Source organism: Pygoscelis adeliae, unplaced genomic scaffold (assembly GCF_000699105.1).
Source record: "Pygoscelis adeliae isolate BGI_AS28 unplaced genomic scaffold, ASM69910v1 Scaffold267, whole genome shotgun sequence".
In the NCBI taxonomy this organism is placed as follows: Eukaryota; Metazoa; Chordata; class Aves; order Sphenisciformes; family Spheniscidae; genus Pygoscelis; species Pygoscelis adeliae.
In genome coordinates, this window is record NW_008825150.1 from 1,663,804 (window position 1) to 1,691,124 (window position 27,321).

Sequence of the window (27,321 nt, forward strand, 5' to 3'; positions counted from 1 at the left end):
CCGGGCCTGCCGGGGTCAGAGTTGCCCCCTGGGCCGAGGCCCACCCTCAGCCTCTCGGACACGTGGCCGAAGGAGCCCTTAGCCCGGGCTTCGCGGTGCGCGTCCGCGCTGGGGAGGCCGGGGGTCGTCCTTCCCCCTCAGCCAGGGCACGCCTGTGCCGGCGTGTCCTTGTGGGGCGAGGGTGCTTGTAGGGCCTGAGGGGAAGCACGACGGTGTGAGTCCCTTCAGTTCTGTCAGCTTCCCTGGTAAAGTGTAGAAAGACATGCCAAGTGTAGGTATTTTAGGACCAATGAATTGAGAGAAGTCCTCCTAAATCATCAAATCCAGCCATTACATCTAACTTGTGCTTTTGGTATCTTTATCTGGACTCAGCTGGAATGTAAGTGCTTTTTGTCCCTCCTGGTCTGGCTGGAGTCACACGTACAACTTCTGTACAACCCTCCCAGGTCAGGAACATCTTGAGTTGTAGCTTTGGCTGACGCTAGTCCTTGTGTCAGCATTGCCATTTAATCTAAATGAATTGTTCTGTGAACATGTCGCTCTAAACATCCTTTCTCTTGTGAACTCTAGGATGGGACCCCATTGAAGATTTAAGACACCTACCAGTCAGTAGGGATGTAGGTTTTCATCCAGTGGCTTAAATGTGTTTAGTGTAAGTTGACATGTGCTAGGGTGTTTGAGAAGCAAGCAGGACTGGCAGGTACGATATGATGAACAGGTGATTCATGCTTTTTTGGAGTGCAGTTGGGCAGCAGGGTGGAGAAGCTGAAGTACCTCATGGCTTTAGATGCGTTTAGGACACTGAGTCAAGCTCAGTTCTCATGTAGTCAGTGGAGCAGAAGAGCTGTCTTTTTTTCTTAAATCCACGTGAACTTTTCAGCCTTTTACTTGTTTGTCCTCTGTTTTGGAGGCTACTGTCTAATTTTTTTTCTTTTCATCCTTAATATTTATTCCTAGCTCATTTTTAGACAGCAGCCTTAATCAAGCTATTCAGTTTTTTGTATCTTCATTCCATTTTGAATAGATATCTGAATAGGTACAGTGGAGAGGTGGGCAGACCTATCCAAAGCTGATCTGATAAAATGGGCCAAGGCTATTTGGATGACTGTCTGTATGGGAAATAATTTGCTTGATACATATGATTATGCACTTGTTTTTTCCATAGCTGCATTACTTTGATTTCTCATACTTACTGTGTGATTGACTTGTTTATTTTTCAAGTTGCTTCAGACTTACAGTTTCTTGATATCTTACTGTAGTCCTTGTTAGGTGTGATATGATTACTTACAAATATGTGTAATTTGAAGTACTGAATTTCATTATACTGGCATTGCTTCTGTTATCGGTGTTATCCTTTTTTTCCTCATTAATTCCACTTGTTTTTCTATTGATGATTCTACAATCCCAATTTTTACTTCAGAAAACACTGAAGGCAAAGTGTAAAAATAAAAGGAAAAAATCTTTCCTTAAATGTATTTATGGAAGTACTTAATAGAGATTGGTTCCAAAACGAACTCTGTTATAGAGTATTTCCATAAATACATTTGTATTTATGAACCTCCTTGTAGCCCAATAGCTCCCCTGTCAGTGCAACCCAATATTGCTTTTTTCTTCAGAACGGTTTGTTTTCCATTTCCCATGCTATTTCTGATCTCCTTCTGCTAACCTAATCTTTTCTCATGTGGCATTGTACTTATGCCCAGCATAACATATTTGGCTGTAAATACTTATATTTAAATGTGTTTGGAGTGCTTTGTTTATTATCTTTGTCTTGATAACTTACAGATATTTCTATCTGCTGATGAGATATCTTTATTGCGCTACCTAAGTTTCCAAACTTTCTTTTTGGCTGGTAAGTTATGTTACATTTGACAAAGTCAGAATCCAGCTCTTGAGGTTACTTCATTTCTCTCTCTGCATGTTGTTCTTATCACTGAAGACAAATGTACCATCTTTCCAGCAGTTTTAGAAGCTGCAGACAAAGTAGTATCTTTGACTGAGGTGTTTTTCCATATTCTGTCACTAAAATCCAGCCTTCCCAGTGTTTGGGCAATCAAGACCCTCAGTCTTCCTTGACTAGTCCTTGTCTAAAAGGTAGACTGTAATTAATATTATGGCTTTATCTAACTGATTTGGGCTCCTATTATTTTTAAGGAGTATTTCCAGTCTTTACCATCAGCTGGATTTTCTTCGTATGCCTCTGCTGCTTTTAGGTTGGGGTAGGTGTTCCTGTTAACATCTGAAGAGCTATTATTTTGTCATCCTCATCTTTCCTTCTGCCCTACCTCTTCTCTGTTACTTATAAATCCTAGTTTATTGGCTGTCCAGGGAGGTGATGATCTGTGACTAATCTACTTCCCTCATTTTATTCCCTCGCTACTTTTAAATGTATATAAAACCAGAACTAAATATGTATTTCTCCAGTTAACTAAACTATGACAATTCTTTGTTACATTGCTTTGCTCATACCCGGTATGCCTTTCCCTTTTTATTTGATTTTTTTGGATTCTGTCTGGTGTGAAAATGTCTGTATAATGCCTTACGTAGTAAAGTTTGATTTTGATGAAGTCTTTTAAGTCTATTATAATTACACCATTATCCTGAGCTACAATGTCTGTTTAGATTTTATGTCAGTTCCTGTTCATTTTCCTCCTTTATGTATATGACAGTAAATGATAATTAAAACATTTTATTTTCCAGATCACTTTATTTCTTGTCTCTGCACCTCAAATGGGACATGCATGTTTAGGGGACTAACTACAGTAACATCAAAATGCCTAATCTCGAACATCCAGCGTACCCAGCCGCTACACTGCTTCACTTGGAAAGTTTGGTGCCTTGTCGAGAATCCCAGGTGTCCATGTTGTTGTCAATATTTGGAGAGGTAGTGCTTTTTATATTGTACATTTGAATAGAACAAAGACATTCTGCTGTCTCAAAGGGGAGAGCAGAAATTTAAGGGCATTTTCGTGATGTCATTATGAACATACTTTGGTTGTCTCTTTGTTGTTTGTTTTTTGTTACCTATCTTTAACATTAGTGTTTGGCAGATAGATTCTAGTAAGATTGAAGGTTGAAAGCTGTTCTGCAGCTGGAAGGACCCAAACAAACTTACAGCTATTTGTGCCTTGCTGTCTCTGAAGCCTGATTTCTCCATGACTCTGTTCCATCTTTGCCAGTTAGTACCAGGAAGTGAGTCTGTCTTCTTCCCTGGTCTAAAGTTCTGGGGTATTTTTTTTTTCTATGGCAGTGTAGAAATTCTGTTTAGTTTTGACCTGTTAATATCTGTGTGCCTGAATTCTAAGTACATGAAACTGGTCTGATTCTTAGTAGTTCTGTTGCTGGCCATAAGATTTGGAAATCACTGGCTTGTTAATTGATTCTGTTACTGCTTGGGAAAGCTGTAGTAAAAGGTAATGGAGATTTTTATCTGCAAACTTAAAAGCAGTTGATGTATTCCTTTACATTCAGTTAACAAAATGGAAATTAGTATCTGTTTCTGGTTCTGCCTTTAATTATAGATAATAATAATTACATCAAATTACAGCATTTAAGTTTTCTGTATTTATTACAAGCATAGTGGCAACAAGTCTTCTTAAAAAAAAAGATACTTAAATTCTTGTTAAATATGCAGGTTAGAGTATCCTCATATCTTGCACAAGAGTGCCTTCATCTTGGATTAATTGAATATTACTAGTTTTCATAAAAAGTGTTTGTCAAATTTATTTTTGTATTCGTTTTTTAAGTCAGTGTACAAGATTCTTAGAAATGAGAAAAACACAAAAATAAATACCTGTTCAGAATGAAATAAAAAGAACAAGTTATTATTTTCCTTGCATCTTAAAAAAAAAAATAATCCATGAGATATACAGCATCAGTACCATTAAATACATAGAGGTATTATATCAAATACTGCCTTGTGAGAGAAGAGCGAGCTTCTTTACCATCTCCTCCACCAAACCATTTACTACTTTTCCGTTTGAAGCTAATGGAAAGAAGAGCAGTTTGCAGTGTCTGCAGAAGTTAGAACAACGTAAAGCTTGCCATTTGTGCTTGCCAAGATTTTGTTTCAGTTAGTTAACTAATTTGAATTAAGAGCCCATTGCTTTTCTCTCTTTGTGGGTGTTTTTGTTGTTTGGTTGGTTTGGGGTTTTTTGTTTGGTTTGTTTTTCCCATGAAAAATGTATCCTCATGTTATAGCAGTTTCACTGGTGGCTTTATGTGATACTTGATTCTTGGGACTTATCCTCCCAGCATTTCAGTGAAGATGAAACATAAAACTTGGTCACGTTGATTCCATAATAATTGGCATATTTTATATTTAATGCCTCAATTTAAAAGATAACTTTTCCTTTGGAGGGGAACTTCATTGATAAATCTTTTATCTGTTGAATGAAAAAGAAGAAGAATTGAAACAGCAATAACTTTTTTTCCCCCCTCCCTAGCGTCAGCAGTTTAGTTTTCCATCCATCTTTATCTATGGACATACATCTAGTGGAAAGACTTATGTGATGCAAACTCTTCTAAACACCTTACAGGTAAGAATGTTCACAATGGATATTGAATTCAGAATTTATTTGTAACAGATGGTCCCTCAAACTCGCTTCTACTTTCTCAAAATGGTTTGTTCCCTCAGCCATTTCTGCCTTCTTGATTCTTCTCCTCCACTTACTGTGTGATGAACACATCGCTCTTCTCACTAGCACACTTAGGATAAAATGAAGTTGTACATACTGAGATATAATATAAATCATAATAACTTTTCTAAGAAAGTTTAAAAAAAGAAAAAAGGAGGCAAATTTTGTTCAGCTTGTTCCCTTCCCTTAACTTGAAATAACTCTAGTGACAAGTACTCCTATGATAATTCCAGTTCAATCTGAGAGTCGCTTATACTATACCTTTTTTGAATCTTCCTGTAATTCTCCTTTAAACTAATTTTACTTGTATTTGAAAAGAGTGAGAGAGTATATGAAGAACAGTGAGAAGAATTTGCAGTAGTGGAATTTTGTTTTGTTTTGTGTTAACAAACTAATTTTAATTAAATTCAGTTGGATGTGTATGATCTATTTAAATGTCAGCCTAAAAGCTTTAACTTATTAAAATTGTTAAAAGCATTCATAGCAAACATACAAGCTATACATGTTTGCTGAAAAAAAAAAAGTGAGTCTGAAATGGTGAAAATCACTGGCTGAATACCAGGCAACTGCCATTCTTTGATACTGATAGTTGTTTTTACAGACTCGAGGTGAATGTTGTATTTGTTGAGTAAATTTGGTTAGTTCCAATCAGCCCTCTTATAGAAGCAGGAAAATCTGAAACTTTGAAAAAGAAACAATGCAGGAGTTCTAAAATGTTGGAGCAATGTTGCATAGGAACAATTGATTTAATTCCTGAACAATAAATGATTATTCTTTTGCTTAATCAATCAGCTCTAAATGGGAAAAGTGTACTGATAGCCCTTTTTAGTATTATATTTTCAGAGCCTATTTGAAAATATGAATTTTGTGCACTTTAATTCATTCTAGATCCTCCAAACACAGCTTGATACGCATCGTAAGTTAAAAACCCTACGAGACAGGATGCCATTCACAGTTTCTAATGTAATAATAAAATCAATTCTCCAGGTGTGTGTGTGTTTACTAAGCTCGGCATTGCCAGGTCTTTTGCTGGTGGGATGGCTCTTATTCTCCCATGCCAGTACTGTTGCTGTTTCCTCCTCTATGAGCATCACTTTCAGAAATGTTAGGGCTGTATGTTCTTTTTCAGCTTCGCCATCTAACATAAACTTCCTTTGGATTCCTGCTCTTAGGAAACAGTGTAGGAGTAAGTAGGAAGTAGATCAAGGAGGACTGATAAGACAGGTGGTGTTGGAATATGTGAAGTGGAAACTACTGAGAATTCATTGTACAATTTTGAATTTGGAGCCTTACATTCCTAGGAAGCTGGGACTACAAACTTTATTCCCCTCAGTTGTTAAGGAAGAAAACTACTTCAATGCTGTCCACTGGGGGATGAGTTGTAGCCTTGATGATTAATACTGGAGCTGCTGTATGTTACTAACCTGAAGTAGGAACTTTGTCATGAATGGACTTAATTCAATTGCAAGGGCTGCAGGCAGAAAAACCTACTCTTTAAACGCCATGTGAGAATCTGAACTACATAAAAGTAGTGGGTCATTGTGGCTGAATGCATATTTCTTACAAAAATAGTTATCTTGAAGAATGATGTAGAGAGGTATGGCCTTAAGTCCATTTCAGTCACTCTCTGGTAAGTGCTGGCAGAAGACTTTTAAGCGCTAGGTTCTTGCCACTTTTGTGGCCCTTCTTTTTCTGTTAGCAAATATGTATATTCATGCTAGTTTTATTCCTTGTTCTAATTTTTCCCAAAATGTGTTTTAAAGTCTTCCTAAGTTGAAGGGTGTAATCACAGAAATTTCCATCTAAACCTGTTAATGCCTATGTTTTTATCAGTCACGTACTTCAGGGATTTGAATCCAATGACAGGTGCCTACTTCATGCCTAAACCATAAATTTCCACTTCTGTGTTCTCATAGCCCTGATACTTTCGGCTTGTCCAGAGTGCACTTATCACATATCTGCAGGACTGGGTTTTATGCAAAAATCCCCTTCGTTAAAGATTCTGAAGAGGGAGAAAGGTGGAAGACAGTGGTCATGATCCTCTTTCATGCAGTAGCCGTTTGTGCAATGCTTCTAACACTGTGCTACCCACTTGCAACATATCCAAAGATGTGGCCAGACCCTGGAAAGGAGTAGGATTTAAGCAGCAACTGTTTCTACAGAACTTCCTGTTGCCCAGTATAGCTGTCTCCTACATGATGTGGTGTTGTGAATCACATCTGAGGCACCCAGTTTTCCTTCTGCTATGGAGGTGCAGCACTTTGAATAGGTGCTTTTGGAGATGTAGCCCCTTTCAAAATCATAAGAAAGCTTTTTATTATGTGGATTGCCAGCATATACCCACACTTCCCACATCTGCTGAATCATGTGCCATATATTGTATTTTAAGTAGAAAGACTGGAATGAAGTACTTAGATTTTTTTGTTGTTGTTATAGACACACACATTCCTGTATCAGAAGTTTAATTTTGCAAGTAATGCATATGTATCCCAATGACTACTGTTTTCCAGAGGTTTTAATGTTCACTGTAAAAAAGAGCATATGCCTTACCAGAGAGTATGGAGGTATGCAAATAATCTATTTCTTAAAAATAAAGTTGCTAGAAAACTACCTTTTTTGCCTTATGTAGGTTTGAATACTGGTACTATTTTGTAGTCTATAGTGTCTTCTATTTATAGACAAATGACCATAACTTTTCAGTATTACTAAATTGGTACTTACAAGTACATTTTATGGATTGCCATAAAATGTATCTCATGCTCTGCTTTTTTCGCATGCTCTTTGCTCTGAAAAGATCTGGTTTTCTAAAGAACGTTCAGCGCAAGCAGGCTGATTACATGTGTCTGATATAGAAGCTTACACTTTATCATTTGTATGCAGCAAATGCAAAAAACATTCAGAGTGATTTTGGGGAGTGTGCTCCGGGATTACTTTCTTTGTAATATAAGTTTGAGAAGTTCATGTTATCTAGACACTGTAATTTGTAATGGACTATTTTATAATACTGTAATGTGTTAATGATTGCCTAACTTTTTTTTAACTAAATGCTATTTGGTTTTCTTTTTATGTATTGCTCACAATTTTTAAACATGGAAGATACACTGTGTGTTTCGTATGAGGATTCATCAGATCTCTTCGCTTTGTGATATATTTTGACTAAGTACATAAGTAATCATTCTTTTTTGGCAAGGTTTTTTGGTTTATGCTCTATATTCTATATTGCTCTATATTGGCAAGGTGTGGTTTCTTTCATTGTCTCATCTGGAAGAGAAAACTGATTCTGGAGTATTTACACTGAAAAAGCCAAATAAAGTTGTATCTTTTTTTTTATCCTCTTCAGCTTCCTCATGTGTTTGTGAACTGCGTGGAATACTTTACTTCACGACTTCTTTTAGAAGAAATTCTCATCCAGTTGCAAAGCTATTCTGAGACAGAACAGAATTCTCACGTGCCTTGTGATACTTTCAATGACTTTGTACGTCTGTTTAAACAAGCTGTTGCGAGTCGAGAGCTTGAAGATCAAACATTATACATTGTAAGTAATTTAATGTTTCAGTCTCATTTCTGTTAAGAGGGTGTGAATAATTGTTATCGATAATTTATATGTGAAATGTGTGCGTTATAGAGCAGTTTTCACAAAATTTCTCTGTGGACCTCAGTCAGAATCTGTTGATAGTGGTTAGATTCTTTCAGTTGGTTTATTGGCTTTAGATGAGGTTCTGTATTTTTCCTGATTTTAGAACTTTTTCTACACAAAAACTGTATAGCATAACTAATAACATAAATTATACTGCATATTTAAATTGGGTATGTAATAGTATTACAAAATCCTTAAATATAGAGAGCCTGTATTTGTTTTATAGTTAGTAAGTCATGATTATCTGTTTCCTTGTGAAGATAGCCTCACAAATGAGAAAGCAAAGGTGGGAAGCAGGGCAGAAGCGAGTTATGGAGCACGCAAATGACAAGAATTGGTTGGCTAGAATAGGTTCAGGTTAGAAGTTGTATTAAGGAGCTAAAATGCATAATTTCCTCTGTAAAAGTGCTGTTGAGATCTTACATCTTCAACTACACTTGTGGCCCTCAGAGACAAGAACTGTAGTTTTAAAATTAAGATGGAAAAAAAGACTGCAATGAAAAATTTGATGATACACTCAAGTGGAATAAACAGGCAGACCACAGGAAAAATAATCAGAATTTAGATCCCAGAAATGATTGAATCAATGTAGTACTAGAACACTAGGGTTTGGTTGTTTTGTTTTTTTTTTTCCCCTGTGATAATCTTAACTGCATAAAGAGTCAAAATTTGCAGGCATCTGTAACAGCATTTATCGTGCCGAGAGATGAACATAGAAACAAATTTCAGGCATACAAGAGGTCTGAAGAAAGACTCCTCAAAACTACTTTTTTTCCTAGCTCTCATTTGGTTGAACAAAATCTATTATCTTAAAAATATGAAAGCCATAGTATTATTGATGTGTAACTATATATGCATTGTGGACTACAAAAGATGTGGACTGAAATTTCAGCGCAGCAGTAGGAATTAAGGATTTTTTTAAAAGAGGTGAAATTGACTATTTAAGGAAACATGGAAATGGTTCAAGATTGAAAGCTTAATGACCCTCTGCATGTTTCTCATAGCAATCAGTGGGCATACTGCTTTGGTTTTTTTGCAGTCAAACAAGAAATTAACAATTACACTGAACAGTCTTCATTCTGTTTCACAGGTTATAGTTAAATAAGTTTTATTTCTATTTAAAAATACTTAACTGCTGAGCTAAATAACTTCATAGTACGTTTAGTGGAAACAGTACTATCTCATAGTTTCCTGCAGCTCATGAGGTTAATAAATTTGACATGCTTAAAAATTGAATGAAGAAAAATGCACTGGTACTTACAATAGATAAGAAGTTATATATAGATAATTCATTTTAATTTACCAGCACAAAAGTGGCAATGGCATCCTTCAACAATTCCGTAAGAACAAAATTTAGCACTAAAATAACCTTTAGGGAATTTCACAAAATACTTTATACAGTGAAATTTTACTTTCAGATTAATATTTGGATTAAAAACCTGTTCTACATCAGTAAAGAATGCTTCATGTGTTATATGACAACTAGTATCAGAAAATTAGAAAGTTCTTGAAAAACAGTTATAGAAAGCAAACCATTAAATATCTAGAAAGGTTCAATTCTATCGCGTAAATAGTTGCTGAATCAGAAGAATTAAGTATTAAATTAGTATTTCAGTTCTGTTCTGCGTGGGAACAGACAGGAATGGGGGATATCAATTCATGTATATTAACCTGTGTCGTCTGGATTTATTGTAGAATGGTTTAAATTGAGACTGATGGAAGACCAGCATGCTGGTAGCATAAACTGGCAATGCTAATTTATTCTATTTCATTTTGGTGGTAAATAATGTAATATTTCAGCCCAATTAACTCATAGCAAATTAAGATAAATGTTTACTTTCAAGCAAAGGAGTCTAAATGTTTCTCTTAACCCAAGCATGGGAGCTGAATGCTTGTGATTACTTATGAAAAATGAATTTATTCATTTTAACTGCCTGAAAAATTGAAGCAGATACAACTTGTAGTCATTTGTACATTTACAATATTTAGCACTTACAGAAGTAACAAGCTGCTGTTTTTAATGTAAGTCAGCAGACAGTTCTAAAATGTATGTTTTTTTAAAAAAGCTGAAGTGTGACAGATCTATATTAAAACTAAAGAATAAGGGGTGGTTTTATAGGCCTGTGGGTAGGCTGTTTCTGTGAATCACTTGACATATTCCACAAGCTAGGGTCACAGTATATTTTATCTGCTGTAAGTAGAAACTCTAGTTTGTTTCCCACTTAACTAGAAAGTAAGATCCACTTAGGTCAAAACCTTAAAGCTTTGTGTTCGGTAGCTGCATGTCACTGGGTCCAATAAGCAGTATTTTATTAGTAAAAATATGTAGCCTCTGTGTGGTCAGTAACGTAAAGCGGTCTTCACTCCTGAAATTGTTTATTATATGAACCGAATGCAGATGTCAATATAAAATCATATGGTGTATTGTAGTTTTAAATAAATTCCCAAGAAGTGTGAGCTATTATTGCAGAGATACTGCTCTTTCATTATTTTTTTTTTTCCTGTACGGTGTGATTTTGAAATACCGTTTTCATAAAATGTTCCTTGGTTGTCCACATAAAATTCTCTTTCTTACTGTGGACAACAGAAATGATAGATGTCTTCATATTTTGGTGTGGGGAGGAAATGTAAAAGAACAGAAAAATACAATTTTCTAGGGACCTGTAGTTTCTCTTTCAACAGCAGTAATTCAAAAGAAGTAATGAACTTCAGAATTTAGATTTATATTGTGAGTAATAAATAGAACACAAAAGAAATGTGTTTCTATTCTCTTTTTTCATTCGTGTTAAGATTTTAAGTGTCCTGGGAATATGAATTTTTTTTGTCAAAGGATAACCATGCATGTTTTCATGCTCCTTATTTTTTTTCTCTAGGCTCCAAAATGGTAGTTGTTTAGATAAAGTGTTTCCTGTTTAAGCAGTACATATGCTACGTATCTGTTACTGCTATGTGAGGTTTGAATACAATACAATAAATCCTGTAAATTTCTAGGCTGTGCATTATGGCAAGAAAAGTTTCTTTCAAAATTCAGTTGTGTGAATTCCAGATGACAGCTAACTTTTTGAAAATACCAGCTCTTACTTGGTTCTGAAAAATAATTTCATAGTGGGAAAAGATAGCTCTCCTACAGTAGGCGTGTTGATATAGTGCTACAGTACTACACATAATTTTTAAATACAAGAATAATTTTGGACAAAAATTGAGGTTTCAGTGGTTGTTAATGATATCATGGCTCTGTTAGTGATATTCTTGACTAGTATACTTATGTTTTAATTCTTACTGCCATAAGGCATGAGAATGTTGCTTGCCTGGGGATTGTATCTTTTTTTAGATGGCAGAGCTGCTTGGGCTTCCTGGAAGCACACCTGAAGCAATAATCTCTCTGATGTTGCTTGTTTAAGGAGTCTTGATACTTAGGTGGTTTCTGCTGTCTAAGAGCCATTGGTGAAATGAGTTTCCAGCATCTAAGAATTAATTTTAAGTCCATGTGAGAATGGAAGTTGACATTGTTTATGTAATAAGATCATTGTTTTGTTAAAAGGTACTGGATAGAGCAGAGCAGCTGAGGGAAATGGAAGTAAACATCCTGCCAGGGTTTCTTAGGCTTCAAGAGTTGGTAAGTGTGTGGGGAAAAAAAATAATGTCCTGCATATTGAAAGTAACTGAACATGTGGTATCTTATCTGTCTGTCTAGGCTCACAGATCAAGATGAGTGATTCTTTAGATGGGAAAAGTTGCAAAATTAATCCTCCCCCGCCCCCCAATAATCAACTGGCAGTCGTCAAAACTAGAAACCAAACCAGAATTTAAACATTGGCAGGTTTTTCTTACATTCTTTTTTTTTTTTTAAATTCTGTTTAATAGTATCTTGTTTTATGAGATCTGATCTGTTGTAGATTCTTTGGAGGCTGGTGTCAGATACATAGATGTCTTTTCTAGAATATTCTTGTTTTTAAGAAGAATGTGAAATTTTTCTACTCTTCATTTAAAGTTTTGTAATAATTGCAGAAAAAAAAATCTCAGGCAGACTATATGAGGAGAAGCTTCAACATAGCTCAACATAGCTTGGTACAAATAAATAAATAAAACCCCTTTTAGTCGGATGTTTGTGTTGGAATCCAAAGTCTGCTGCTGAGTCAGCTGCTGATGCAAGAGAGCCCAACCACATTGAGTGAATTCGGCATCAGAAGCGTGAATTTGCAACTCAGGAAACATTTGCTTTCCTCAACTTTCTCCCATGTGAAACTTCAGAACATTGCATGGTGGCTGGCTTGAGGATGGTCAGTAGACCACCAGCTATTTAATTGTGACTGGAGCTGCACAGCTTGGCAGCTGCAAATGTGCTTTATGATGGCAGAGAGTTTTTACACTTCTACTGGAATTGTGCTACAGTATGTTTCTGATTGGAGTAAACCACTGTATCTTTTCCCCTCTCACTTCTGAAGTATCAAAGCTTATGCCTTGGAATAAGGAAGAATGGTGTATTCTCTGAAAAGGAACTGAAGACAAAACCAGAAGATGGTGGTACTTTGAACTGTCTGAACATCTAAATAGCTGAAGTTATACTTGTTATCTCAAGACTTCTGTGTGGTACTCTTAATCTTCTGGTGACATTGATTTCTCTATTTACTGAATGAAGACTGATTCACAGCTGTGTTCTTAATCCTGACAGCTGGTGCATTTTCTGGCTCTTTTTGTCTGTTCTGCCCATGTTCTGGATTTTGCTGCCCCTGAAACAGAAACAACCTGTCTGACGGAGAGAAAGGAGGAAAACTTAAGTTTATGATTGCTGTTCAGGGACCAAAAAAAAAACCACCATAGGCCTCTTAGACTTAAATATGCTAGAGAAACACCCTCAAATTCAAAAGTAACTTCCTAATAAGTCTGTCAGCTTTCCTGAATGCTGAGATTCCAGTTGCTTAAAATCTGGATTCTGAACTGAGGCTTTGTAAAACTGTTGTGCAGCTGATGTTGCACAGGAATGTTGTAGGAACAAATCTACTGCATCACTTCCATTCCTGGAGTGAAAGGAGATAAGAAACTTCATTGGGGTGAAAGATTTCATGGGACTGGGGGATCGTTGGTGAAGAATGGGTCATAGGATGCTTGATTTCTGTGAGGGTTATGGTGGGAACTAAAGTTTTTCATATTGGAAGGTCTGTCAGGAATTGAACTGAAAATACCTTAGTACTTTTCTCAGCAAATACTAGGAAATCTGGGAGATGAACACAGTGGAAAGAAATCTACAGAAAGATGCTTTCTCATTAAAAGAAAAAAAAAGTTCCGTAAAAATAGAGAAAGAAGAAACAGTAGAGAATATGGGTGGGTGCCACTTTGGCAAGAAGTGGGAAGAGTAAATAAAAGAAGATTCTCCCTGAATTTCAGGGAAGGGGAATGGCATTTAAACTTTTCTTTCAAGTCGTTCACAGCTCATATTAAGCATTGTCAATTCAATCAGGTTACTTCCTTTTATTTTCTTGAGGTAGTTTTGAAATGTCTTTCTTGAAGAACCATACTTAAAAGCATCTTTTGTTATGCAGAATTTTTAGTATGATTGCAAAAACCTTGCAAAAAGGAAGATTGAAGCATCATCTTCACAGGTAGTCAGCTTCATATTAAAAAGCTGATATATAGAAGGCTGACCAAAATAAGGAAATTTTTTTTTTTAATATGAAGTGTTTTGTTATCTATTGACCAAAACATCAAACTCAAGGCAAGTATATTGTCAATAAAAACTTGGTTAAAAAGAATATGTTACTATGTACAGCCATTGTTGGTAACTAGTAAAACAGTCGGTAGAGTACACAGTAATACTATGTTTTTGTTTGGGATGGTTTTTGTTTGTTTTTAAAGACCAGCTTACCTTTAAAATAAAGTACTAGATAGCTTGGTTTCAGAAAGCACTGGGCTTTCTCTTGCTTTTTCACTCTTCCTGTTTGTTCTGAAAGTCTGAGTTTAATTACCAAAGTAAAATGCTGTTTTAATTTCGGGAATAAGGGATGGAATCTACTTGGTATTGTCTAGTACCAGAGCTCTATCACCCCAACAAGCTTACATGTCAGTGAAATGGCAAGGGATGCAGAGAAATCTCATGTAATTATGAAAATCTGCAAATGTATGAGCTTCTTGATTAGGCCAGCTGAAGCTTTATTACTATGCTAGTAATTTGTATTAAACTGTAAATCTGATGATTTTTGTAGAACATAAAAGTCACAATAATTTTTCTCACTGATATTGTAACATGCGGTGTTATTTTTTTCTTTCTCTGCTTATCTGTCACTCCCCCCCTCCCCCCCCGCCTCGCCTTCCCTGTGTAGACTGACAGAAATGTGACAGTTGTCCTGCTCAGTGAAATAGTATGGGAACTGTTCCGTCCAAGTACTGGATGCTTTGAGCCCTTCACCTTGTATTTTCCCGATTACAGCATAGGTAAACTAATTCTTTAATCTGCTTTCTGGGGATTGAATAATACTTTGTCAAACAACATCCAAATGTTTTTTCCATGTTTATCAGTATGCCTTTTACAGAATCTGGAATATGTAATAGCTACTAGAATGTAAAAGTCTATATTCCCACAATGTCTAAAAGTCTTGTCTTTTTCCACTTGCCAGAACATCTCAAAGTAACATTTTGGTTCCATTATATTTGCTAGTTCTTTTAATCAGTAGTAGTTTTTGGTGGATTTGGGGTTTTTTAGTAATGATTATAGTTTGTTTTTCCACTTAACTTGCAAAACGTGGTCACTTTATTAAGTTAGCTTTAAATAAGCAAAACTTATTTTTGTTTAAACAGGACACCTGCAGAAGATCTTGTCTCAGAATTACCCCCCAGAATATTCTGCGGATTTCTATGCTGCATATATCAATATTCTGCTTGGTGTCTTCTACATGGTCTGTAGGGACCTGAAAGAACTTCAGCATCTGGTGAGATGAACTCCTTTAGAGTTGTTTCATTATGGGGTGTTTTTTGCCAAGTAAGCTCGGAAAGTCTAGATTTATTGTTGAATATGGACAAAGAGAAAGTCATAGGAGCTTAGAATAGTTTGGGTTGGAAGGGACCTTTAAAGGTCATCTAGTCCAACCCCCCTGCAATGAGCAGGGACATCTTCAACTAGATCAGGTTGCTCAGAGCCTCGTCCAACCTGACCTTGAATGTTTCCAGGAATGGGGCATCCACCACCTCTCTGGGCAACCTGTGCCAGTGTCTCACCACCCTCAGCATAAAAAATTTCTTCCTTATAGCTAGTCCGAATCTACCCTCTTAATAATGTGTTAGCTCAAAATGCAGTTTCCCTAAAAATCCATAACAAAGGTTGCAACTGTTTTGGTGGCTGTAAAGGGTTTCCATTGCTATGTAGTTTTCTGGTCAGAGGCAACAAAAGCTGCACTAATGAGATGCCAGTCTGCATGTGGTTCACCCGGCCTAGAACTTCTGTTGGGGTTTTTGAGCTCAAGCTGATCCTCGATATCAGAGAGTGACCGAGAAGACTAGGCTACCTTTTTTCACCTGTTGGGATAAGGAGATAAATGTGATGAAACCTTTTATGCCTGCTGATAAGTATAGTAGAAGCAATTGCTGCAACTGCAGCAGTTTTTGAGGGACAACTCTGTTACAGACTTGGTTAATGATTTTTTTTGTTTTTTGTTTGCAATTCAGTCAGAGGAAGTAATAGTTACGATTTTACTCTTTCAAGCAATGGTAGGCCTCACTGTGCTTCTTTTCTCTTCAAGTTCTTTTTACATGTTGTTATATGGCTTTGCTCTTATTGCTACCTTCTTGCTCGCGTGGACTTCTGTAATCCGTAAATAGCCTTCTGTTGTATTCGTTTCCCGGACTATGCAGTCCAGCCAGACAGTTGCTTTCAACATTTGAAGAAATAACTGCATTTACACGGTCTCAGCATGTCCAGCCTCAAGTTCTATTGTTTCCTATGTTTATTAAACGTAACTTGCCACCCAACATTCTGTATACTTCAACTTTACGCGGAATTTAACTTAAAATTTGAAAAATTTTCCTGTATTATTTAGGAGTGTAAAATTTTCACTTGATTTGCCTCCTACAGAGGATTTTAAGGTAACCAAGCTGCTACAAGTCAGATCTTTTGCACAGTTTTACAGAAACATAGCATATTAATTTGACTCAAAGGCCTAGAGGAGTGAGGATTGACATAAATGTTTTCATTGTTTTTCTTTTAGAATTAAGAATAAAATAGGTAAGTCAAAGTTCCTGCAATATAGTCATGCCTGAGGGAACAAAAATACATTGAAGATATTTGGAAAAAGGAGTTTTAACCATATATCAATTGAAGAATGTAATAGCAAACAAACTAACAGAAGAAAAATAAAAATTACTTGATGGTGACTTTTGCATAAGAAAAGCTGAATAGCAGTAATGATTATTAACTCATCAGATTATTATTTAAATAACTATACTGCATACAAGGAAATTTTACAAGTTTAAAGTGATCAGTGGTTATGGCCAGTGAAAAAATCAGTGCTAGTGAGATGATCTGAATGTTCTACCTGTATTTCCATCAGGAAAACATAGCTAAACTTCAGCTGAACTTCTCTGTTAACTATACAGGATTTATATTTAAATGAGATTGCTGAAATCTGATGGAGACACAAATAGAAACTAGGGTCACAGTTCTTCTAGACATGTACTTGAGTTGCTCTGCTTATTAGAATAATTTCATTAGCTTTAGATGTACTGTTTGTGTGTATGGGAAATACCAACATTATGAAAAGATTTACGTAACTGGACCCTAAATTTTTTTTGTGCTTGATAAGTCTCTTCTGTAGAAGGTAATGATAGACACGTGCAACTGTCTGTAGGCTTCTGAACAACTCCATAGTGTCTAATATAGACTCTAAATGTTATGTGTATGTTGTTATGCATGATTATTAATAATGCATTCTGGAATTATGTTAGATTTATATGTGGAAATTATTGCATTGAGTTCTGTATGCTAGCACAGAGATTTAATAAGGTGCAGTAGGATGAAAGGAGAATGAAATGTGAGGGTTGTTACTTTACAAAATTCTGTGTGATACTGATTTAACCATTTTAGAAAAAAATCTAGATTACAACCTTGTCACAAATCTCTCAATCTTACCTTAGGTAAAATGAGTTCGTTTGAATATGGACTGTGTTAACAGGTTTTTTGTTTTTTTAAATAATTTCTGCTTGTGTGTGTAAGTATGTGTGGCCTACTTCTGAACATGCTGAACTGCTCCTGGAATGGAAAGTTTTATCTGAAAATGAAGGGAGGAAAAAAAGTTGATGAAAACATTTTTATTGGATTTATGATGTTTAATTACTATGTTATTTTAAAAAAATGCAACCCCTGAGTACAGTAAACAGATTTTGCTGAGATCAAAACCAAATAACCTGTCATAGATTACTTCTGTTTGTATTTTAATCTACGGAAACGTTGTGACGTTTTACAGTATAATGTTTGGAAGCAGGCAGCATAATTATTGACTGAAAAATAATTCATTGGTTTTGCAAAGTAATGAATTACGCTGCTTGTTATATTCTGTAGCTAGATCAAATATATAGTACCTTTTTAATATGTTGTACTTTTTACTTTCTGTAGGCAGTGCTCAATTTTTCTAAATACTGTGAACCAGTGGTTAGAGGAGAAGGTAAGCTTCTGTTTTTAATTTGAGCAGGTGTATGAGAGTGCAGGTGCCCTCCTGTGGGTTTTGTGGAGGACTTTGCTTTGATCCTCATTGTGTTGTGACCATTTCTCTGGTCACAACAGCACTGCTTATACCCGTTGCTCCCAGTAGGCAGCATTTGCAGCAGAAGCAGTAGATGACATTTGTGGTGGTGTTTTATGGAAATGAGATGGAAATACTGTGAAAACTTGCTTTCCCCTATAAATCGTTCTCCTCATTCAACCACCAGGACTTCTGCAAAGTAGTGAGATAAGTCATTTCTTTGTCAACGCTAAGAGGAGAAAATGAGAGTAGAGGTTCTGCCAAACTGTCCCAGAGTATCTCAGAATAAACCACAGAGAAACAGCCTTGCGTGGTAGCGTGTGCTTGCAAATGGATGATGGTGATGCATGATCCTAATACAGCATTTCAGAGTCAGGGTGTTAGACTTATTATGTCATGCCTGTGACTGTTCAGGTGTCAGAGATAAGAGTTCTACTATTGTGTGAGTTAAATGTTTAACAGAGTTGATTCTGGCTTGGTGCAGCAAATGAACGTGACACCCGCAAACTCTGGAAGAATATTGAACCTCATTTGAAGAAGGCAATGCAGACTGTTTATCTCCGGGAAATATCCAGGTAATTTGGGGGGCAAGGGCTTGTTTGTTTTGTTGATGTTGCTGTTTTTAACAAGCTTCCTCTTTAAATATTTACTCTCTCAATTACGTTTTATGACTAGTGTTTCTTTTTTGCTAGATAGAATCTTTTTTCTAGAATCTTTCTTTCTAGGAAGAAAGTTTCTTTCTTGCCATATAATGTTAGAAATAGGGTATCTCAGGAGGAAATTTTTGAACAAAATGGTATTTGTAGCGTATTGGTATTAAATGGTATTTAAGTAAAGCAGTGGCAGCAGTTTGCGTTCTCTTTTTCACTGATGCTCATGCAGATAGATACATTTTCTGTCATGTATGAAACTGCCACGCATGGAAATCTATCACCAGAATACAGGCACAGTTTAAAATACACTTGCAAAGTTGACTTGGCAGATCCTCACTGTACCAAGGATGCATGCAAGCCTCAAAATTCTTATGAGATGTTACAGAATTTGAACATCTGCATTCCTTAGCTTTGTTTAGTAGAGCTAGGTTTGTTCATTTACTGTGCTTTCTGACCCCTTATTTTCTTGTCCAAGGGCAAAATTTTCCTTATATGGAATTACCATTTTTGACAGCATTAAGAGCTGGTGTCCTGCTAACGGGCTGAGTTTCTCTTTGTATGGTTTTAGATTCCTTGTTTATTTCTTAAGTTGCCAGACTGCTAGAAAAAAGATGGTGGTGTTCATTTTTAATGGTAATAATCAGCTCAGATTTAATGTCTTCTCCATCTTTACGATGAGTGATTCTGATGTTACGCCATGTAAAGAGAGATAATTCAGTAGTGTTTGATTTCTTTGTCCTGATACAAATATAATGATTTCTTTACTTTGAATGTTGCTGAGGCCATAGAGTATTCTGGTAACTGAACCTGGGTGTGTAGATCTGCTAAATGTTTTGGAAAAGTGATCGTTCCTTCAAAAAGAGAATTAATTTTACTCCATATGAGCTAGACTTCACCGTACAGTGAGGCATTATTCTATTTGCCTCAAATATGTATTTATAGTCAATATTGATCTTCATTACACAGTCTACTCAGGATCTTCCTTTTTATATTGTGTAATTGCCTACTCTAATTAGGGTGTGATATAAGATTATGATATAAAATCGCTTATGAATTGTTTCCAAATAACTAGATTTCCCTCTTTACCATTTTCTTGGATTATAAATTTGAACTTTACTGGGTTTTTTTATTATAAATTTCAGCTTTCTGCATAATAGTTCTAGGGTTTACCTCTGTGTAACAGTAAATGCTTGAGGAATTAAAATGACCGTATCAGTTTTTTCTGGCCACAGAGCTGTAATTACTCTGGGCTTTTCTTCAGGTTGTAAGTTATAGGAATAGAATGCTATCGGCTGTTGTGCCACCTGAACTGAGATGAAAATGAAACTTTTTTTTTCCTACCTGTAAAATAGACATTGGATAAAAACTTTGCTCATTGATAATTTGGTTGATCATTCATTATAACTTGAGTATTACATCAGCTCTCATTAAAGTGTTTTCGTAAGTTTTATGGCTTACGGCTGATAAACCCTGTTCATAAAGCACCAGTGCTTGTTTTGTTTTTTAAAGATCTTTAACAAACCTGGTTTTTTATCCACTTGTGGTATACAAAATGATCTAAACCCATGACATTTCTAACAACGTCATTCCTTCAGGGAAATTATTTGCTATTGTGTAGGAAAACACCAAACTACTTGCTGACATTTTTCACTGGCAAAATGTTCCATCTTGATGTCTTCAGAGTTTTTCAGTGAAGAGTGAATATTGCTGTGTTTTTTATGTAGACTTCAAAATTACATTATGAAGAAATAATTATAGTATTGTTCTCACTAGCATAAAGTGTTATTAAGCAGATTAAAAAAAAATCAAAGCTATCAGTGTTTTTACTTTTTATCCAATTCTGCATTGTTCTTGAAATTTAGAATGCTATTGATATTTGCTTATTGGTGGTAGTTGGATGGAAAGAAATTGGTATTTTACAATTAGCTTGTACTCACTTTTACACCTTAATATGATGTTACTTTCTGCATTTTTTTAAATATGCATAGTCTGCACATTATTGAAACTTATGTGCAAGGTAGTAAGACGTGGTATTTTTAATTATTCTCTTACTAACTGTATCCTAGCCGGTGTCATGAAATTATGCATATACCAAGCAAGTAGTTTTCTCTAAAAGAGTAATAAATACTTCGTCTTTATATATTTGCATTATCTGTCTTTTAGCTCACAGTGGGAGCGCTTACAGCATGACGATGGAGAACCTGGGCAGTTGAAAGGTATCGGATACAGTAACTCTGTAGGGGCTTGTAATGTGAAATGTGTACTTTTCAGTTTGACTTGGTTGTTATCTGAGAACATGTGAATGAAATTATATAGACGAGGCTACCTATTAACATTCAGTTACAGTTAAGGATAATCATGTTTTTTTGAGAAGGTGTTCTACAAAGGATTGTTACTATTTTTTCCCCTAGCATATATCCTGGGAGTAATCTTTCCTAAGGTCCTTTATGGGTAAAAGCAGATTTCTTTAGGTCAGTATTTCTTATGTAAGAATGGATGAGGAATGGGCTGACCCCTGATGGTCAAACCTCTGTGTGCCAGCTGGCAGAATTGTCGGAGTGGGGAGAAGGGAATATTATACCTGGTGTATTACACTGGATTAGCACATTTCTAAACAAAACAACTGTCCCGTGTCCTGATTTGTTGGCAAAGAGAAATGTCAGAATTGCAAGAATTCTTTCTGTTCTTTTGTTGGAGGCTTACAGCTGTGTTGATTTTATACTTTAGACAGGCTTGAAAGTCAAATCTCAATATATCTGTCAGCCTTCATTTAGAATTTAGGAAGGAATACGAAAACATTTTCTTGGTGCTGTCAGCTGGTCGTGGTCTTTTGACCAGTTCGTAGTTTGGGAACGCTTTCTCCATATTATTTATCATGACAAATAATTTCTTCTTTAGATAGTAGTTAAAATAGCCACCTATTTAAACAATGTCTTAAGATAATTGCGGTCATCAGACCGTTTCCTATATGTGCTTTATGATCAGTAATTTTTTGACATTGTTGACTGTTGTGGTTTAACTCCAGCCGGCAACTAAGCCCCATGCAGCCGCTCGCTCACTCCCCCCACAGTGGGATGGGGGAGAGAATCAGAAGAGTAAAAGTGAGAAAACTCGTGGGTTGAGATAAAGACAGTTTACTAGGTAAAGCAAAAGCTGCGCGCGCAAGCAAAGCAAAGTAAGGAATTCATTCAACGCTTCCCATCAGCAGGCAGGTGTTCAGCCATCTCCAGGAAAGCGCAGGGCTCCATCACATGTAATGGTTACTTGGGAGGACAAACGCCATCACTCCAAACGTCCCCCCCTTCCTTCTTCTTCCCCCAGCTTTATACGCTGAGCATGACGTCATATGGTATGGAATATCCCTTTGGCCAGTTGGGGTCAGCTGTCCTGGCTGTGTCCCCTCCCAACTTCTTGTGCAGCCCCAGCCTACTCGCTGGTGGGGTGGTGTGCGAGGCAGAAAAGGCCTTGACTCTGTGTAAGCACTGCTCAGCAATAGCAAAAACATCTCTGTATTATCAACACTGTTTTCAGCACAAATCCAAAACATAGCCCCGTACTAGCTACTATGAAGAAAACTATCTATCTAGTTTGGGAACACTTTTTCCATATGATTTATCATAACAAATAATTTCTTCTTTAGATAGTAGGTAAAATAGCCACTTACTTAAAAGTTGTCTTAAGATAATTGCAGTCATCGGACTGTTTCCTTTATTTGCTTTATGATCAGTAGTTTTCCGACATTGTTGACCAAAGCAGTTTGATTCAAAGTGCTCTTAATAAACTCCCTCCTTCCATGCCCAGATGATCATGAAATACTTTTGCACCTGACAACCCCAAAAAGGGAGACTTTATTTAAAACGCATTTTCTAGGATTTTTAGGTATATGTAGTAGGAAAAATTGTCTTGTTGGTAAACAGCATGTGATAATCATAAGCTTAAAAAGCAATTATAAATTTTGCTGGATGGATGTAAATAAGCAAATAGTTCAGTGCATGGTGCAATATTGGCAGGACAGAATAATAGAGTAGAAACAGATATTTCTGTATTAAACTAAATTGTCTATATGTAAGAGTTTACTTGGTGTTGCATTTTTTAATTAACATGCAATTCAAAACAGTCTCTTGATTGTAAATGAAACTAAAACTGCTGTCCTTTTGTGCCTACATGAGAAGAAATTATTACTAGCTATCATCTAGGATGCTTCTCATCACACTGGGGTCTCTGAATTTTAACTTTTAAACATGTTTAATTCCTTGATCTTTATTTGCTGATATTTATGGATTAAAGCATAAGGGTACAGGTACTTTGCAGAATAAGAAACTGTTAAAGTGAAAACCTGTAAGCAAAGAAGGCACAAGAGAGACCCTTTAGTGGTCTCCATAGTTAGACAATTGATGAAGTAAGGCGGTTTGATCATCCTATTCATACGCATAAGCTGTGTAAAAGAAGCAACTATGGTGACAAGAGCAGGGGAATGTAAAGGGAAAAAATACAAAGTAAAAGTAAAAAGAGGGAAAGAAAATACTCACTAGACTGTAGTTCTCGTGTGTTTTAATGTGTGAGACTTTAAGCTTAATAAAGTATACATGTAGCAGGCTAGGTCAACTGGATCAAGTTTAAAATTTTGAAAACATTTTCTGTAGGAAATAAAACACTGGCTAAAAATTGAGAGATGCTGAACTGTTTCTCAGAAGTGCAGCACTGCTTCTTTCTCCACCATGCCAGCCCCGTTCCTGGCTGAGCTGTCTGGCACAGCGTGGAGCAGCCTGAAGGTTGGGTCTTGGAGAAAATCTTTGCCATCTTCATCTGCCCTGTTTGCCAGGAAAATTACCTTAAATGAAAGTTGCCTGGATTTTTTTAAGGGAGCTCACACCTTAATGATTTATGAATCTCTGATGCTTCTAAAACAGTTTCTGAGATGAGTCCCTAAAGAGTTCAGAATGTTAGTTTTGTTTATCTTTGTGCCATTCCTTGGCCCTTCACTGATTTTATATCGGTGATAATGGGGTTGAGAAAGTAGCCATACTAATTTTGTTACAGGAGTAGAGCAGGAGAGAAGGAAAAGAAGAAGAATGCAAACAAGTCTAACTTGAAGTTTGTGGATGTTCAGAGTGGGTTTCGGTGACTCATAAACTGTTTGTTTATTTTATAGGACTTTCTGCACATACACATATGGAACTTCCTTATTACTCCAAATTTCTTCTAATAGCTGCTTACCTTGCCTCCTACAATCCTGTTAGGACAGATAAGAGGTTCTTTCTTAAGGTAATGAGATTTTTTTCTTAGTGCTGCTTACTGGATTCCTGCATACTGAATTTCCTAGTTTAAAACTCTTCAACCATTCATTTTGAGCTCTGTTTCTGTGTGTGGTTCATTTGATTTGGTCAGAAGTTTTTCTGTAGATCACATTGTGATTGGTAAGGATCACTTAGTTGTTATTAATATTTCATAAACCCAACTTCTTCTTCATGTCAAAACATGCATAAGACTGTTACAGCACAAGTATTGTGCTTTGCTTTTGTAAGTTGATATAGCTCCATTTTGTAAAGATTCTGGTATAAGCCACACTTAAATTTCCGGAGTGAGACACAAACCACAACTCCGTTAGCCTTTAATGAGGTAAAATGACATAGTGCATTGTTAACTTATTTATACAATTTTAAACTTCTGAAACAGAAACATACAAACAGTTGCTTTTGCAGAAGATGTGGGTTCCATTAGCTGGCACATGTTGTGTTGAAATGATGGTAATGCATGTTTTAGGATGAATGTATTAATCCTCACTACCAAATCATGGGCTAAACCCCATTTTCTGTAAGTTCTTGCTATGTACAGGTTGAATTTTTTTTTTCTTCTTTGGGCTATATTGTGGTCGTGCTGCAAACAAATGCTGTGGTGCCATAGTGTGTAGTTTGCCTCTTACCCAAGATCTTCGTGCTACTCAAGCCTGCCTCATTGGGTTGTTTTTGAGGTTTTAATTTGACAAAATGTAGGCAGGAAGACAGGTAACAGAAAAGTGATTGGGCAATTATGTTTTCTATGCATTTTACAAACTTCAAGGTTTTCTACATTACTACAGTATGTATTAATATATGCATGTGTGTATAAATGTATGGTATTCATGATAGATAGGTGTGAACAATTGAAGAAAATGAGAACAAGAGAAATTTGAAAAATACGCTTGTTTTCTTCTCCCCTCTTGGAAAAAAAAATTGCAAATACATGTTTGTTTTGAGAAGTTACTGCAGTTCCTAGTGATGATATACTAATACGTTTTTAGTTTAAATATGGGTTTCGTGTTTCTGGTATGATCTTACATTGAAAGTTGTATGTGTTTCACCCTTCTGTCTAGTCCTTTTCTGAGAAGAGTGGAGGATTACTTGTAGTAAGTGCAGATTCACCATTAAGTTTTCTTTATGGGCAACCTTTGTTCTTTTCGCTTGGTCAAAGCGATTTCTTTGTAAGATATTTATTTGCTGACAAAGTGTTTTTGCCCAGATTTTTCCATATCAGTCTTGGAACTCAGAGAAACAGGAAAGCTTACAAGAGTCAAGTCAGTAAAGTATGTTATCAAAAAAGTGCCACATCTTTCTTGTTTGTGTTTGCAGAACAACCTTCTCAATTTAATATTTTCCTTTCTCCTTTTTCAGTACCTCTGAAGTTAGTTTCCACTCTTGCACATGAACCCTACTAAACTTTTGTACAAACATGAGCTTCTAAGGTTTTTGAAGCAGGGACTGTGAAGGTATTTCAATCAGTGATATTAAGTATTTTTCTCAAGAACTGGTGAAACAGGAGAAGTTGCCATTCTTGCTACGCGTTATCATCTGATAGCAGTTAGCCATTCATCAGGTGCTAAGGCGAATTTCAGAAATAGCTGCATCTCAAAGCCCAACGAAACCAACACTTTTGAAGGGATGTTCAAGTTGAGTGTTTTTGAGTCATGTGGACTGTGAAAATAGAATATGGTTTTATCAGGTTTGTAATGAGATTCAGAGTAGATTACAGAAAAGTATCTTCTGGAGTGATTTAACTAAGGACTGCTAGACAGCAAACAAAAAGATGGTCATTGAGCTGCTAATCTGCACTACTGGTATAGGTGATAGGCAAAAGATAAAGTCACAGTTTGTGGCAGCCTGGAATGCTAACAGCCTGATAAAGCAATGAAGTAGTAATTGGCAGCGCTGCTTCTAGTTAGGTGAAAATTCAAGAGCTTTGCAGTAGATTGAGAGGAAAATACGAAGTTGGTTTTGGAAGGTAGTCTTTAAACCAAAAAAGAATAGCAATCTATATGAAGTCTTCATTTCATCGTTTTAATAGAAAACAGGATTAAAAACTAACTGAAAATTAACTCTGAATTTCATGCTGCTTTGTGCTTGCACAGAAATAGGGCACCTGCTCACTTGCTTTGAAACACTCCTGATATAACTTAAATAATCATATGGAGATTCCAGCATAACCTTTAAAATGCATGAATGCAGTTTGTTGTGATCCATCGCTAGCATGCTGTGTAACCTCAGGCTTGATCACTTTCCCCTCCAAAAGGTCTCTGTTGTCACCGCAGTCGTCTTTTCAAAGGCATGATAAAAAGATTACTTTGCTTTCTCTAAGTATGTGTGATATGTATTAATTGAATGAACTGATTTTTTTTTTTAGTCTGCAAATTATGTAAAAGAAACTTAAAGCCCTGTCTAATATTAAGCTCTTCAGAAGTAAGTCAAGAAGAGCCACAGTTACTGAGATCGTCTTGACATGGTTGAGTATTGAGGTCCACAAATACGAAGTACAAGATTTCAAACATTATAATGAAAAAAAATTCCTTCATTTGAGATATTTTTCCCTGATTCATTGAGCATGCTTATAAGGTATACTTATTAATAAGGTATACTTCTCAAGGCTGTGGAAAAACTCAGGTGATATTCTGAGTAATAGCACTTAGCTATGTTTAAAGAATATTATACTTGTACCTCTCCACTAAATTTACATCATTTACACGTCATCCTTCATGTCTCTCTTTGTCTTTTTTTTTTTTTTAACCTATTCATTTGTAATGTCGTTTACTATATTTCTGTCCTTGTCTTGGCCTCGCATTTTTCAGTTGATATCCAAGAACACTTGATTTTCTTTGGGCAGTCCTTCCTTTCTTAAGGCTGCTTTAAAGCTGTGTCTTCTTAAATGATGTTCCTTCCCCTGCCCCCGCCCCCCCTTCTGTTTGTTGTTTAGCTCCTGCACCTTGAACTATCTTTGTATTGTATTGATTTAATTCCTGGATGTCATTCTGCCAACTTGTGTACCATCCAAATTCTAAAACAGAGCCGAAAAAAGGTGAAAATTCAGATGGATTTTATGAATGGATACATTTTAAGAATGAAGTGGCCATTGTTTAAAGTTTTCTGGAAAAAGAAAGAAATGAAACATCTGTCTTTTTCATTAGATGATTGAAAGTAGGAGGAAGATGGTGGCATGAAGTCATATTAAAACCACGTTTTTAGAGCCTCTTCTCATCAGTCCCTGATTAGATCAGAAAAAAAAAAAACTTACGCGTGTCACCAAAAAATATTAGTGTGTTGTTTTTTGGCTTTGCACCACTTGGGACACAATGAAGCAAGAGGTAAGGCAAGTGTAATTTTAGGGCTTCTAGTAAGAAGGATTCCTAGTAACATCAGAGA

At 36.2% G+C, this 27,321-nt stretch overlaps 1 protein-coding gene across 1 annotated transcript in view; it reads left to right on the top strand.

Annotated features, from left to right (window-relative positions):
- Positions 1 to 1,784: 1,784 nt before the first annotated feature.
- The window catches only part of ORC5 (origin recognition complex, subunit 5), a 73,116-nt gene continuing 47,579 nt past the window's right edge, over positions 1,785 to 27,321 (top strand). Inside the window, exons 1-11 of the mRNA XM_009328336.1 lie at positions 1,785 to 1,852; positions 2,701 to 2,884; positions 4,446 to 4,538; positions 7,978 to 8,172; positions 11,816 to 11,890; positions 14,592 to 14,703; positions 15,067 to 15,197; positions 17,873 to 17,921; positions 18,484 to 18,574; positions 20,816 to 20,868; positions 23,805 to 23,917. Of these exons, the coding sequence (XP_009326611.1) occupies positions 2,774 to 2,884; positions 4,446 to 4,538; positions 7,978 to 8,172; positions 11,816 to 11,890; positions 14,592 to 14,703; positions 15,067 to 15,197; positions 17,873 to 17,921; positions 18,484 to 18,574; positions 20,816 to 20,868; positions 23,805 to 23,917 (1,023 nt within the window). The 5' untranslated portion in view covers positions 1,785 to 1,852; positions 2,701 to 2,773. The remainder of the gene's footprint in view (positions 1,853 to 2,700; positions 2,885 to 4,445; positions 4,539 to 7,977; positions 8,173 to 11,815; positions 11,891 to 14,591; positions 14,704 to 15,066; positions 15,198 to 17,872; positions 17,922 to 18,483; positions 18,575 to 20,815; positions 20,869 to 23,804; positions 23,918 to 27,321) is intronic.